The sequence below is a fragment of the Vombatus ursinus genome, unplaced genomic scaffold (genome assembly GCF_900497805.2).
Source record: "Vombatus ursinus unplaced genomic scaffold, bare-nosed wombat genome assembly UNPS02009835.1, whole genome shotgun sequence".
Lineage (NCBI taxonomy): Eukaryota > Metazoa > Chordata > Mammalia > Diprotodontia > Vombatidae > Vombatus > Vombatus ursinus.
Genome location: NW_020949613.1, coordinates 6,465,536 through 6,480,847, shown reverse-complemented (window position 1 = coordinate 6,480,847; position 15,312 = coordinate 6,465,536). Strand labels below are relative to the sequence as shown.

The 15,312-nt window shown below is 36.8% G+C and overlaps 1 protein-coding gene across 1 annotated transcript in view; it reads right to left on the bottom strand.

The window, feature by feature from the left end:
* PRIM2 (DNA primase subunit 2) overlaps nt 1–15,043 on the bottom strand; it is a 348,920-nt gene extending 333,877 nt beyond the window's left edge. Inside the window, exons 1-5 of the mRNA XM_027852944.1 lie at nt 14,959–15,043; nt 12,636–12,798; nt 10,829–10,932; nt 6,271–6,350; nt 2,733–2,853 (exon numbers count right to left, since the gene is read on the bottom strand). Coding sequence (XP_027708745.1) covers nt 2,733–2,853; nt 6,271–6,350; nt 10,829–10,932; nt 12,636–12,789 — 459 coding nt within the window. The 5' untranslated portion in view covers nt 12,790–12,798; nt 14,959–15,043. The remainder of the gene's footprint in view (nt 1–2,732; nt 2,854–6,270; nt 6,351–10,828; nt 10,933–12,635; nt 12,799–14,958) is intronic.
* Between the last annotated feature and the right edge of the window lie 269 nt (nt 15,044–15,312).

Below are 15,312 nucleotides of genomic sequence, written 5' to 3'. Positions count from 1 at the left end.
ATAGACCCCTTCCCAGAATAAGTTTTCTTTAATATATAAAATAAAATAAATTAGATTACAAAAGAAATGAATTACACTAAAATGTAGTTACCAAAATATTGAAATTCTGATCTAGAATTGGAATGAATTTCTGATCTAGAGGGAAATCACCCCTAACCCACATCCAGTGATTTTATATATCGAAAACAGTTGATTTCCCCTTTCATTTAGTAATTATTATAAAATATACAGAATTAAAATATTTTGTAAATAAGAAAATTACATTACTTTGTTTCATTAATATCTGTTCTAAGATTTCAAAACTCTAAATCTAAAATCCATCTTCACAGCAATCAACCCCCAAACAGGTCATAAACTTGATTACATAAACACTGAAACAATCAAACTTTTCATCCACTATGCCTCTTTTTCTTTTGCAAATTTTTTAACTCATTCTAAACTTAAATACAAAACAAGGGGGAAAAAAAAACATCACCATATACACAGCAGAACACAAGAGAGGATTTCATATAAAACAATAAATTTCCATTTCTAGAAAACCTATATAATAAATATGACACATTGTTTTCAAAGTTACCCAGCTTTTCTTTGCTTACTTGTAGGTTTTCTTTTGTTCTCTGCTGTGCATTTTTTACTTTATTTTCTTCCCCTCCCTCCCCCACTCCCCAGCCTAAAGAAGGCTACAATTAAACACAGATATATCTATATATGCATAGATATCTATAAACATAAACACATATATGTATACACATACACTCATACACATGTATCTAAGACCACACAATGCACATTTCCATTTGTCATCTTTTTCTCTGAAGGTATATAGCATCTTCCTTCATAAGTCCAAGTCTCTTCATGTTTCTCTAAATCAACTAGCTCGTTTCCTATACCACACCAACATTCCAATACAATCATATCCTATCTGAGAGACTATGAAAGTTTTTTCCCAATTTTCTGCATTCCTTCTATTCTTGGCTACATTGGTTTTATTTATACCAGAAGATGTTAATTTAAAATAATAGCAATTATTCATTTTATATTTCAACAATGCACTCACGTTATAATATAGTTTAAGGTCTGATACTGCTAAATTTGCTTCCTTTACATCTTTTTTCCCTGGTTTCTTTGAAATTCCTGACCTTTTGTTCTTCCAAATGAATTTTGTTATAATTTTTCCTAAGTCAGTAAGATAATTTTTTTAGTAATTTAATTGGGATAGCATTGAATAAATAAATTAGGCAAAATTGTCATGTTTTAATTATATTGGTTTGCCCTATCCATGAACAATAAATATTACTTCAATTATTTAAATCTGACTCTATTTGTATAAAAAGTGTTTTGTGTTTTATGTTATATAGTTTTTGTGTCTGTTTTGGCAGAATACTCTCAGGTATTTTATACTGTCCAGTTATTTTAAATGGTATCTCTCATTTTTAGTTCATCAATATGTCCCATTCACATTCTAAGTTATAATTACTTGTGTATTTTTTTCTTCCTATTTTTCCTCAATATCCTTCTCACCCTATTTACCCTATCTCTCCTGCTTTATTTCTACTCGCTACCTTGCCCCCCTATTCCTTAACCTACCCACCCCTCTGAGAGTTCTCCCTTATCCTCTCCCTCTACCCTATCTCCTTGCCCTCTTATTTCTTTCTGAATTTAGAAGACTTTTTATACCCTTCTAGATATATATGTTGTTCCCTCTTTAACCTATTCCTGATAAGTAAAGTTCCAGCATTACCTACCCTCCCCCCTACTAGCTTCTTTGGTATCAATTTTTCCTTTTATGCCTCATTTGTATGAGATAATAACTCTTTTTTATCTCTCCCTACAGTTTTATTTTTTTTAGAATCACCCCATCATACACAGATCAGCCCAAGCCTTTCTTTCAAACTACCCAAATAATGACAGTCATAAGAGTACTGATAGCATTTCACATTTAAGAAGTAAACAATTTGACCTTACTGAGTCCTTTATAACTGGTCTTTAATGTTTACCTTATATTTCTCCTGGATCTCATATGTCAAATTTTCCCTTAAGTTTTGCTGTTTTTGTCACAAATACCTTAAAGTCTTTCAGTTCATTAAGTGCCCATTTTTTTTCATTTAGAATTATACTTAATTTTGCTGGGTATGTTACCCTTGGTTATAACCCCAGATGCCTCTCTCAATTACAAAATCGTCTTCATTAAAGGCCTCAATTCCAAGGCTTGCTATTCTTGGGCTCTTAAAGCCATGGAAGATCTCTTAGGTCATTTGTTGTTTGATCATTTCAATTGTGTCTGATTCTTCATGACTCCATTTGGGATTTTCTTAGCAAAGATAGTGAAGTGGTTTGCCATTTCCTTGTCCAGCTTATTTTAAAGATGAGGAAACCATGTTTGCATGGTTAAGTGACTTCCTCAAGGTCACTCAGGAAATGAGTCTTGTTGACTAGAGGCTCATCACTCTATGCACTGCACCACCTAGGTCATAGCTCGTTAGAGTTGGGGGTGGGCCTAGAGATAACCTGAATGTCTTACATCTGAGGATGAGCCTCGATTCAGAGAGTTGTAACCAAATGATGAATTTTTTTCAGCCCAGCAATTCATGACTGACTTAGTGAGGTGTTGTGATTTGAGTCTATAGAAAACATGCCCACACTGACGAAACAGCAGCTACCTGATATACTGAAGGAAGAAGCAAATCACAAGTGTAGACACTAAGAAAATACAACTATTAAAATATCCTTACAGTTTCAAACTGCAGATGACTATCCTTTAAGAAACCCTGGACCTTGTCAGGAGGCAGAATGCTGAATCGAAATCGAAACAGGTCCATTTCTTGTTGAATAAGCCAGCGTCTGAGATCCTCTCTGAGACAGAGAAAGAGAAGTATAGGTTACAAACCCAAAGATCACAACTCTTGGCAATTTTCATGAAAGAATATTTAAGAATATTAACCAAACACAAAACAGGATGTTTCCAGGGGACAGACAGTGAAAATCAGATGCATTCTTAAAAATAAAGACAATAAGCTTACCAAATATTAAAATTAAAGTTTTCTGAAAGAGAAAATTCTGAGATTCTTGTAGATGTAAAAAACTGGTTATTCTAAATTAAGAAAATAAAGTATTCCTGGGAAAAATAAAACTACTTTAAACCTTAATTTTGAGCACGCTCTCATCACCTGGACTATTGAAATAGCCTACTGGTTGGTCGCCTTGCCTAAAGTATCTCCGTACTACTCCATATTCCTTACATCTTCCAATCAGCTGTCAAGATGATCTTCCTAAAGTGCAGGTCTAACCATATCATCCCTACCCCACCCCCTTTCAATAAACACCAGTATCTTCTTCTTACCCTGAGGATGAAATACAAAATCCTCTGTTTGGCTTTTAAAGTCCTTCATAACCTGATCCCTACCTACCTTTACTCCCTTGCACATACTCTGCTATCCAGTGACACTGGCCTCTTGACTGTTTCTCAAACAAGACATTCATCTCTGTTTTGATTGGCTGTCCCCTCCTACCTCCACCCCCATCTGAAAACTCACCTTCCTCATCTCTACTTTCTGGCTTCCCTCAAGTCTCTACCTTTTCCAAGAAGCCTATTCTTGATCTTAGTCCATTCCCTCTGAGACCAAATTTATCCTATACATATATTTGTACATTGTTGTTTGCATGCTGTCTCATCCATTAGACTGTGAGTTCCTAGAAAAAAAGGGGCTATTTTTTGCCATTTTTGATCTCAAGCACTTAGCATAGTGCCTGACACATAGCAGGCAATAAATAATGCTAGCTGATTTGACTTAACTAAAATGGGGCACAATGGGAAGGATATGGAGGAGTTATTATTTTTAAAAATTCCAAGAAAAGATATTTTACCAGTTACTAAAGAACTTTATTTTAATTTAATATTTCCATAGCTTTATGCTGTTTCTGATATGACAAAAATTTTAAATAGCATAAGGATTCTCTTTTATTTGGTTTTACTAATTACTAAATATAGAAGTAAGACTGATTAACTAAATATGGTATGATTAAATAATTAGACTTCATCCCCAAATATTTAGTATAATATTCTAAAGTATATCACAAATAATATGATAAAGTTATATTTTCTTTATGTATTTCTTAATAAGTCAAAAGTTTTTCCTGTAATGTTAAACTTTATAAAGTCATAATATTAGGTAGGCACAGGTGTGCCTCACTTTTTTTTTTAAAGCTAATGTTTAAAAAAAAAACCCTTAATTCACAAAGCAGATAAATTAAGTAATTATTTGTACTACAAAAGAATTGATCCATTTATAAAAATAATTCACCAGATAGTTATTTTAAATATTAAACTACTCTAGGGCAAGTATGAATCAATTTATAAAAATTTGATTTTCACAGAAACACACCCACAGTTTAAAGCAAGGTGCCATGGAATATCTTTTGAACACAAGCTCAAAACATTCAGACCACTGATTGACATGTAAGAAAAATCTCCTAGTAATTTCCCTCACATTCATTTGCACACCTTTCTAGATCATCTTCAGCCAATCTACTAATTAAAAGGAGCATGAACATATAACGGAACAACATTAATAATGAAAATAGTACATAAAAAGCAAGACAACAATGCTAACTTTTTCTCCCTGTAGGTGGCACTATTGGCTTAATAAAAGGCAAGAGTTTTACTTTATTGTAAAGTATAACCACATTTTATAAACACACTAGAGCCTACTAGAAGAAAAAGATTAAACACTAACATATCTGCCTTAAAATTGAGGAAAAAGTTCATATCACATTTGAGTGACAGGGCTTTCCTTGGCATTTTTTTTCTTGGTATTATTTTTCTTTCTGGGGGAAATATCAGAATTCTCCTACAGCTTACACACTCCTTTCCAATTTTTATTTTGTTCTACCCATGACCAATGTAAAGCAAGAATAGACTCCACAGCAAATAGTAATATATATTCATTTAATTGTGCTAATAAAATCAGTCTCATCCACTTTACTACATCACAATTCAGTGATGCTAAATTCTCAACCAACAAATATTTATTGAATATCTGTACTTAGTATGTTTCACCCCCTCCTCCTGCCTCCTCTCTAATACTTATCTCTATTTCACCTACTTCAAACTAGCTATGACCCACCTTTATCTTCCCTCTACTCTGCTACCACCCTCAATTAAACCTTTCAAATATACCAGTATGCCATACATCGTGTTTCAGGAGGATACCAATATAAAACCTATTTCTGTTTCAGAAATTCATTAATAATAAACAATTATGAATCACTGACATTAGTATGATTTTATTATTTTTAAAAAATGGGTAAGCAGATCACCAGAAGAGGCTACCCAGACAACAGGAGCACTGTTCCTGTCCCTACAGTGGAAAGAGCACTGGCTTGTAATCAGAGGACCTGGGTTCAGGTTCTGCCTCTGATACTACTTATATCACTTTGGGCAAGTCACATAATTTCACTGGACCTCAAGTGAGTTTCCTCATCTGTAAAAGGAAAGATGTGGCCAAAATGATCACTGAGGTCCCTTCCAACTCTAGACTTATGATCCTATTATCTAGGTTCTAGCTTCACCCAGTTCTATCACTAATTAGCTCTGTAACCTTGGACAAACCATTTAATCTTTATGTATAGACCTCAATTTCTTTAGCTATTAAAAAAGAAATGAGGGGCTTGGCTGAAATGCTCTCTCGGGTCCCTTTTTACTCAAATTCTATTATTCTGATATTTCAGAACTCAAAGAGAAGAAACCCACAGGTAGAGACCAAGAGTCCAAAATTCTGAATCATTTTAAAATGGTGTAATGTTACGTAGAAAATTGCTATAACACAAAACTGTATCTTAAGAGGAGCAGCACCTTTCAAAAGCAACATGCCAACATTCCAAACCCTTTCCTTTGAGCATGCTGGAGCATGGAGTGCAAACCCTTTCCTTTGAGCATGCTGGAGCATGGAGTGCAAACCCTGGAGCAGAGGTGGAAGAAAGGAGCTGATCACACGTCGGTTGCCAACTCCCTCTTGTAGAAAGAGGGACACAAGTTGGCCAAGGATTCTCATAGCCAGCAAAGGCCCTAACAGACCTGAGGCTACTGAAGTTGACCCATGATCAGTTTGTGGCATGAATGGCCCTGTAGAATGTTTAACTCTGATTTAGGAAATTCTACACACAGTATAACATTTCAACTCTCAGTATACCAACCCACACCCCAAGATTTCAAACTCCAATATGAACTAAACAGAAATCCATGAATCAGAAATATAATCACAGTCTACTTACGACTGGCAATAAGCAAGACGCAAGATGAAATGAGATATGTGATCCCTTCTTCGTGCTTCGAATTCATCATCTAAATTTTCCTACAAAGTAATAACAAGCATTTAAGTTAATCAGGAAAAAAAAATAAAATAGGAAAATACTAAGGCAATAGAAGACATTAAAACTTCAACGTCCACAAAATTCACACATGTTCTGAATGAAAAAATATTTAGTGAATGCTAAATAGATGTTACATTTATCCTCATGTGACAGTAAACCATGGAACAATTCAATTGCTCCTCCCCCTCCCCAAGGACACAAGACCATCTGAAGAGGCAAGGTAGTAAAATGGAAAGGATGCTAGAATTAATAAGGAAGGAAAAGAAACAAGCATTATTAAACTTGCTGTATTGTTGTTCAGTCATGTCTGACTCCTCCTGACTCCATCTGGGGTTTTCTTGGCAAAGATAGTGGAGTGGTTTGTCATTTTCTTCTCTAGTTCACTTGACAGATGAGGAAACTGAGGCAAACAGGGTTAAATGACTTACCCAGGGTCACACAGCTAATAAGTGTCTGGTGCTGGATTTTAACTCAGGTCTTCCTGACTCCAGGCCCAACACTATCCACTGCACCACCACACCACCCTAAATTACTTATATACTCAACACTATCCTTACACTATCTTTACAAATATTACCTCCTTTGTTCCTCTTCACTTCTATACCTACTATGTGCCAGGCACTGTGCTAAATGCTCTACAAATATTATCTCATTTGAGCCTCACAGAAATCTTCAGAGATACAAGCTATTATTAACCCCATTTTACAGATGAGGAAACTAAAGCAGACAGAAGTAGAGTGACTTGCCATAGTCACATAACTAGCATTTATCTAAAGGTGGTATTAAACTCAAGTCTTTGTGAATCTAGGCCCAACACACTATCTACTGTACCACGGGCAGCTGTCTCTAGATTCTGGAGTCAAAGGACCTAGGTTTGAATCTAGGCTCTGCTACTTATTACTTGTGTCACAATTTTCCTGGTCCTTAGTTTCTTCATACATAAAATTGTGGATAGGGACAGCCTAAATTAGATTAGTCTTCCAAGTCTAAATCTATGTTCCTATCACTCTGTGACCTGGGAAAGCCTAATTCAGATTAAAGAAACTTGCTCTTATAAGAACAGGAACATGGAAGGATTCCAGGGTAACATAACTAAGGCACAAAACTCTATCATTTTGCCAGATGGCCAAGGAATCTTGGTCTTTGCTGATAAATAAAGCAAACCAAGTTCAGCATGGGGTAAATAACTCTCTGGAGTCAAAGAACTTAGGTTCAAATCTCACCTCTGATGCTTATTAATCTTGAGAAAATCAAAACCTCTCTGGGCCTAAGTTTCTTCACCTATCTTCTACCAAGTGTCACTTCTGAAATAGTCAGCTGGATGACACTGTAACTTAATCTCATACTGCCCCTAAGGAACTCTCTAAAACTTTTAAGTCACAGAAAGTTGACAATTGACTTTGGAAAGGCAAATTTCCTTGCTGGAAGTTACCTATAGCAATGAAATCACAGGATATGATCCCACTACCAACTCTCCTAAAAAAAGGTCAAACTAAACAAAATGGTTGGAATTAAACTGAGTATAAAATGTCACCATAAAAAGGTATTATTATTGTAAGGGAAAAGTTAAACTTTAACAACTTTGAATACATATTTATTAACTGCCTACAACCTACATGGGGTAGCTATGTAGCACAGTGGATGGAGTGCCAAACCCAAAGTCAGGAAGACTCATCTTCCTGAGTTCAAATCTGGCCTCAGACACTTACTAGCTGTGTGACTCTGGGCAAGTTACTTAACCCTTTTTGCCTCAGTATCGTCATCTGTAAAATGAGCTAGACAAAGAAATGGCAAACCAGTCCAGTATCTTTGCCAAGGAAACCCAAAAAAAAGAGGTCATGAAGAGTTGGACACAACTGAAATACTGAACAACAACCTACAGAGACCTCAGCTGGTAGATAAGAGAAACACAGAAATTGAATAAGATAAAGTCTCTGCCCTCAAGGGCCTTTGACACATTAAAAAAATTATAACATGAAAAATATATAAGAAGGGTATGTTCATAAACAAAGAGATCACTTGAACTGATGGATATGATGGACAGTACCTTAGGCCTAGGGAAAAGGAGCATTATTGGAAGACAAGAAATGTATATGAGAGATAATGAATGGTGCAGGTGGTGAGAGCAAAGAACACATGGAGTGTGGAAGCACAGAGTGTTGTCAATTGGTGGAAGGTCTTGAATGCAAGGCTGAGAAATATGAACCTTATTTGAGGGGAAATAGGGAGCTAGTGAAAGATTTTGAACAAAGAGATAACAGATCTGTGCATATGGAAGATTTAGCTGGCCAAAGTACAAAAGATGACTTCTGAGAGTTGGTAAGGAAGAGAACAGAGGTGGAAAAACCATTAGGAGGGTATTGCAAGACTAGATAATGAAGAAGGGCACTAGGATGGTAACACCAGGAATAAGGAGAAGGGAATAGATGCAAATGATATCAGAGGTAGAATTAATAGGATTTGACTACTAATTGGATATAGAAGGAAAGGATCAAAATTAATACCCAGGTTTGTGAACATGAATGGAAGAGTTTAGCATATGCATCCAACCCAGCCTTCCCCATAATCTTAGCCAAAAGAAAAATATTAAACTTTCCAAAAGGAATCCTCAATAAGAGAATTTGAAAAGGAAACTGAAAAAAAGTTGCACTGAAATAAATACATCATAATAACCTTAATAGCAAATACAAGCAGTTAATGATGTTCATGTTACCAATGGCTATTCAGTGATCCAACTAACACAAGTATACATTTGAATCGATCTGCCATATCAATCAACATGCATTTATAGTGCTAAGCTTTTCACTAGGCCCTAGTAGGGATAGGGATATTTTAAAAAAAAATCTGTATGTTCTAGTGGAGGAGAAAAATACATATATAAGTACATACATTTTTTTACTTATATATATAAATATTTATACTTCATACTTATATATACGTTACACATATATATGTATTTTTATAACCATATATGTTTTTATACTGATACGTATATTTTTCTTTTCCATTAAAATACAGAGACTGGTTTGTTTGCTTTTTTGGTAAGGCAACTGGGTTAAGTGACTTGCCCAGAGTCACACAGTTGGTAAGTGATTGTTTCTTTTTTCATATTCCTATCCCTACCAGTGCCTAAAAAGCTTGGCACTATAAATGCATGCTGACTGATATTGCACATACATAATACGCATAAAGAAAAATCCAAAAATTTAAATAAAAGGTAGCTTGTATATAAGAACACTAGCTGTTGTGGAGGGATAGGAAAAGACTTCATATAGAAGAAGGTCTTTGAGTTACAACTCAAAGAAAAAGAAGGATTTTATGAGGCAGAAGTAAGAAGGAAGTCAATTGTAAGCATGGGAGATAGCCAGAACTAAAGTTCAGAGATGAAAGAAGGAATGCTGTATGTGAAGACTAGAAAAAAAAACAGTTTGGCTGGATCACTGGAGTATGGGAAGGAGAATAGGGTCCAATGAAGCTGGAAAGAAAGGCTGAGCCGAAACTGAGAGGGGCTTTGAAACCTAAATAGAGGGATTTGTATTTTATCCTTGAGGCAACAGGAAACCACTGGAGTTTATTGAGTAGGAAAGTAACACGGTCAGATCTACACTTAAGGAAAATCATTATGTCCTAGTTTGTAAGCAGAGAATTGAAGCAGGAAGAACAATTAGGAAGTTGTTGCAAAAATCTAGGCAAGGGAAGATAAAGGACTGAATTATGGAAGCTATGTGAGTAGATATAAGAAATAGTGTGTAAACATAAATGATAAGATTTGGCAACTGGTTGACATGCTGATTTTCAGATATTTCCAGGATATTCAGTTTGAAATGTCCACTAGACTTTCGTTGATATTGGGCTGAAACTCAGCGGAGAGTCAGGGAGGTCATCTTTGTAGAGCTGATTTTTAAACCCATGGGAGCTGAGGAAGATACCAAGATAGGCTGTAGCTACAGAAGACAAGAGAGGCCAGGACACAGCCTTGAGAAATACATACAGGTAAGACACATGATGGGGATGATGAGACTGCAAATAAGATGGTGAACAAGAGGACAGACAGAAAGGAGGTGAATGAGGATAGAGTAGTACAAGGAAAACGCAGAAAGAAGAGAGTATCTAAGAATGGAAAATGATCAATAGCGCCAAATGCTTATAGACTATAAAAGATGCAAACTGAGAAAAGACCATCAGAATTCATAACTCAGATTAGCTGGGGAGAGCAGCTTCAGTTGAGTGGTAAGTTGAGTAGGAAGCCAGTCTTCAAAGCGTTGAGAAAGAGGAGAGGAAGAGAAGGCAATAAGCATGGCCAGTTTTTCCCCCACTAAGAGTCTGGCAAACAAATGTGAAAGACATAAGACAATATAGTTTGAGAGGACGGTAGGATCTAGTGAAACTTTCTAAGGATGGGGGAAGATTTAGTCCTATAATAATTGATGCAAATGAAAAGATTTTTGTTTGTACTTACTCTGTAGGAAAATTTGAGTCTTCGAATCTCACTCTCCAGCTTACTCTGGTATTGCTCAGACCCTTTCAAGTAGCTCACACCAAGATTTTCAACTATCTTAAGCACTATAAAAATCACAGCAAAAATGAGAGAGAAAGAGAGAGAGAGAAAATAATCAATTTGCGCTTTTAAAAAACTATATTAAGAGGGAAATAAAATCCTTTAATTGTTTTACCTAGTCCTATTATAATTAATCCCATATGTAACAGAAAAAGCAACAATTAAGTATATTTTTGGTGAGTTCATCTCCCTCCTCAAATTCGTGGTAAATTTAATTTGCTTCTCTATCCATTACAGGTCCTATATTTAGCATGTGGAGCTCAAACATAGTGCTACATTTTTTTCCCAATTAAGGAAAATTTCCTTTCTCTTCCTTTCACTTCCCCATTTAAAAAGAAAGACAAATAAAACACTTGTAACAAATACACACAGTCAAGCAAAAATAATTTTCTGCATCGATCACACCCAAAAAATATCTTAATCTGCACCCTGCATCATTTCTCAGTCAGGAGGTAGATAACATGTTTCATCATGAGTCCTCTGGAAATTGTGACTGGTCATTGCATTGATCACTGTTAAGTCTTTCAAAGCTGTTTGTCTTTACAATGTTATTGTTATTGTGTAAATTGTTCTCCTGGGTCTACTCACTTCAATCTTCATACAAGTTTCTCTAAAACTATACTCTTCCCACAATAGTATTTCATCATATTCACATACCATAATGTATTTAGCTATTCTCCAGTTGATGGGTACTCTCTAAGTTTCCAGTTCTTTGCCATCACAAAAAGAGCTACCATAATTAAGTTTTATACATAAGGTCTTTTTCTTCTTTCTTTGATCTCTTCTGGGGCACAGACCTAGTAATATTACCTCTAGGCCAAAGAGTAAACACAGTTTAATAGCTTTAGGGGCATGGTTCCAAATTGTATTCTGGAACAGGTAGACAGACTACCTCATTTTGGGGTATAAACTAGACATGACAGAAGCAAGCAGAATTTCCCAGAGCTACATGAACTGATATACCATGGGGATGATTTCTTCATTTACCAAATCATCAAAATGATGGCCATGAGGAGACTGCTACACTTAGAGATCAATGGCTCTGTGAAAGTAACTTATCCTGGAAAGACTTACATGAACTGATGCAAAATGAAGTGATCAGAATCAGGAAAACACTGTACATGGTAACAGCATTATCATACAATAATCAACTGTGAATTACTAAGCTATTCTGAGCAATACAATAATTTAAGACAATTTCAAAGGACTGAAGATTAAAAATGCTATCCACCTCCAGGGAAAGAACTGATGGAGTCTGATTGCAGATCGAAGCATATCATTTTTTTTAACTTTTTTTGTGATTTTTTTGCCTGTGTTTTTTTTTTTTTACAATATGACTAATATGGGGATTTGTTTTGTATGATTGCACATGAAGAAGCTATATCAAATTGCTTACTGTCTCAAGGAAGGGAAAAGGAAGGGAGAGAGGGAAAGAATTTAAAACTTAAAAATTTTTTAAAAGTGTTAAAAATTGTTTTTACATGCAACTGGGAAAAAAAATAGTATTTAAAATTCAAAAAAAGAAAGAAAGAAAGAAAGTAACTTATCCATCCTTCCCAACAGTACTAATCATTTCAGAGCCCACTTCAAGTCAACAGTCACACTAAATTAGAATTCAGGGCTAACATGTACCTAAATTGCAAAGAAATTAGTGATCAAACATTTCTTTAAACATTTCAAGTCTAACAGAATGTAAAATATTACTTACGTTTAAGCCTTTCAATAGCCAGAGTTTCAAACTCTATCAAAGATATGTTTTCAGAAGGAGGTTGTAGGTAGAACTGAAGACTATGAGGATAGGAAGCACCCCTCTGATCCCCTGCCAGAATCAGTTTCTTTTTCTTTGGTCCAGGAAACTGCATCTTTGTTACCTTAAGCAAAGAAAAAAAAAAGATTAGTTGAAAATACAGGGTGATAGCTTTCAACTTTGCCCACTTGAAAGGAGTTCCTAATTTTCACCAACATACATATTAAGAGGCAGTGTGGTATTGGTCTCAGAGTGAGGAAGATAAGGGTTTTCAAATCCTACTTCTGACACATTCTATAAGAACTTGAACTCTTGGGGTTCTACATGCATGTTCATTTCTCTTGTAATAAACCTGGTTTTCACATACATCTCATGATGCTATGATTGCTTGTTGATACCTCCACACCATATTTCTTATTCATCGCCTTACTATTCACACAAGCTGCCACCTTAGGTCTGGCTCTCATCACTTCTCACTTGGACCAAATTCAAATCAAATCAGATACTTAGTAGCTGTATAACCCTGGGCAAGTCACTTAACCTCTGTCTGCCTCAGTTTTCTCAACTGTAAAATGAGGATAATAATAGCAACTACCTCCCAGACTAGTTATGAGCATCAAATGAGATAATAATCGTAAAGTATTTACTATAGTGCCTGGCACACAGTAAGCATTAAGTAAATGTTGGCTATTATTATTATTATTATTAATACTTATACTCTCTGCCTAAGAGGATAGTTGTAAGGAAAATACACTATAAACCTTAAAGAACTACATAAATATGAGTTTATCATCAGGGGTAGGAGGAGAAAGATGAGTGCAGTGGCCAGTCAATTTCACTTAAAAAATCTGTGCCAATCAATAATATTTAACATTTATACCATCATTCAGGGCTTGAAAATTGCTTTACATACAACCTTACAGCAACCTTATGAAATAGGTGCTTTTTTCCTTTTCTTTTCTCTCTATTTTTTTTTTTTTTTTTTGGTCCAGACCTATACGTTCATTAGTGTGAACTCTAGGTTGGAAATCTTGATCTACCTACACAGAACAGCTGGCCACTGAAAAGTTAAACGATTTGGCCAACAGTCATATTTTATTCAACTAATGCTTAAGTGAACAGACTTACAGGTAGTTTTGACCATATATTACATTTTACAGGGATAAACAATCAAATATCTGGCAATGTTAAAAGTGTAATGTATAAACAATTAAACATGACACACGTAAAATTCAATTATAAAACAGATCACAAAGGAACATTATAGAACAGTATATAAACTGATAGACACAATTGTTTCTATGTTCATACTACAAGTGTATATAAATTGATAAAGAGACACAATCACTGCTCACTATTTCTGAACTACAATGGTCCAGTAAGTCGATAGAGTGTCAGGCCTAAGGTCTGGAAGACTCATCTTCCTGAGTTCAAATGTGGCCTCAGACACTTACCAGCTGTGTGACCCCACGCAAGTAATTTAACCCTATTTGCCTCATTTTCCTCATCCGTAAAATCAGCTGGAGAAGGAAATGGCAAACCCCTCCAGTATCTTTGCCAAGAAAAACCGCAAAAGAGGTCAGAAAGGGTCGGACGTGACTGAAACGACTGACCAACAACAAAGAGATACAATAGCTTCTCATACTACAATTGTTATTAGTCCCTGGAGGAAACTGTAACTTAAGAAAAGTTAAGTGACTCGCCTAGAGTCACAAAGCTAATAAGTGTAGAAAGGTGGCATTCAAACCATGATCTCAAGGGATCTCAAGCCCATCACTCCTGGCCACAAACATTTATTAAGCACTTACTGCCGGTGATGCAACACAGTAACATTGTACATGTTGTGGCTTTGGGCGCAAATTCCTCGGTTTTCAAGCCCTTCCCCTACCCACTCTGGCCCTCTACTCTCAAGTGCCCTCCGAGGGTAAGGGGCTGGAGGGGAGGGAAACTGTGTGGGGAAGAACAGGCAAGCATGTTGGAAGGCAAGCATGCAAATTTCAGCGGTCGAGCTTCCCAAACTTCCCTGACCTACAGCTCCTGGGGAAGCTAAAAACATGCTGCACCCCATGCACAGCACACCCGGACACAAACTCTCCCTCTCCCCCAACACTGCACCCCCAGCCACTCCGCGCTTTGTCCCCCCAATATCAGCCCCGCTTCTCAGCCCAAGCCCCCGCAGGGGGAAACAGGGACCCGGCACAGCCTACGGGGCTCCACAAACCCCGCTGCAACAAAACCACTTACAGGCTGGAAAGAGGAAACGTGTCCCACGCGAAGTTCTTACCTGCAGCAGCCCCAACTCCCCTAAAAGTGCAGGGATCTCTTCCTTTTAGAACCAAGACTCAACCCTTCGCTAAGGCGGGAGATTTCGGATGGAGGCGGAAGTCGTCACAACTCGCGCCGGCCCCGCCCCCTCCGCACTGGCCCCACCCCTCGCGCCGGCCCCGCCCCTGTCCGCCCCGCTCCCTCGCGCCGGCCCCGCCCCCGAAGTTCAAGGTCGCCAGGGCTCTGCCCTTGGTGCTTCTTCTTCTGGTCCTCCACCCAGGAAAGCGGGGTTCAATTATTCCAGTTGCGCGCGCATTTATTGTGCATCTATCTAGTGTGTTCTGATTTATATACGCGGTCTCTCCCCGTCAGG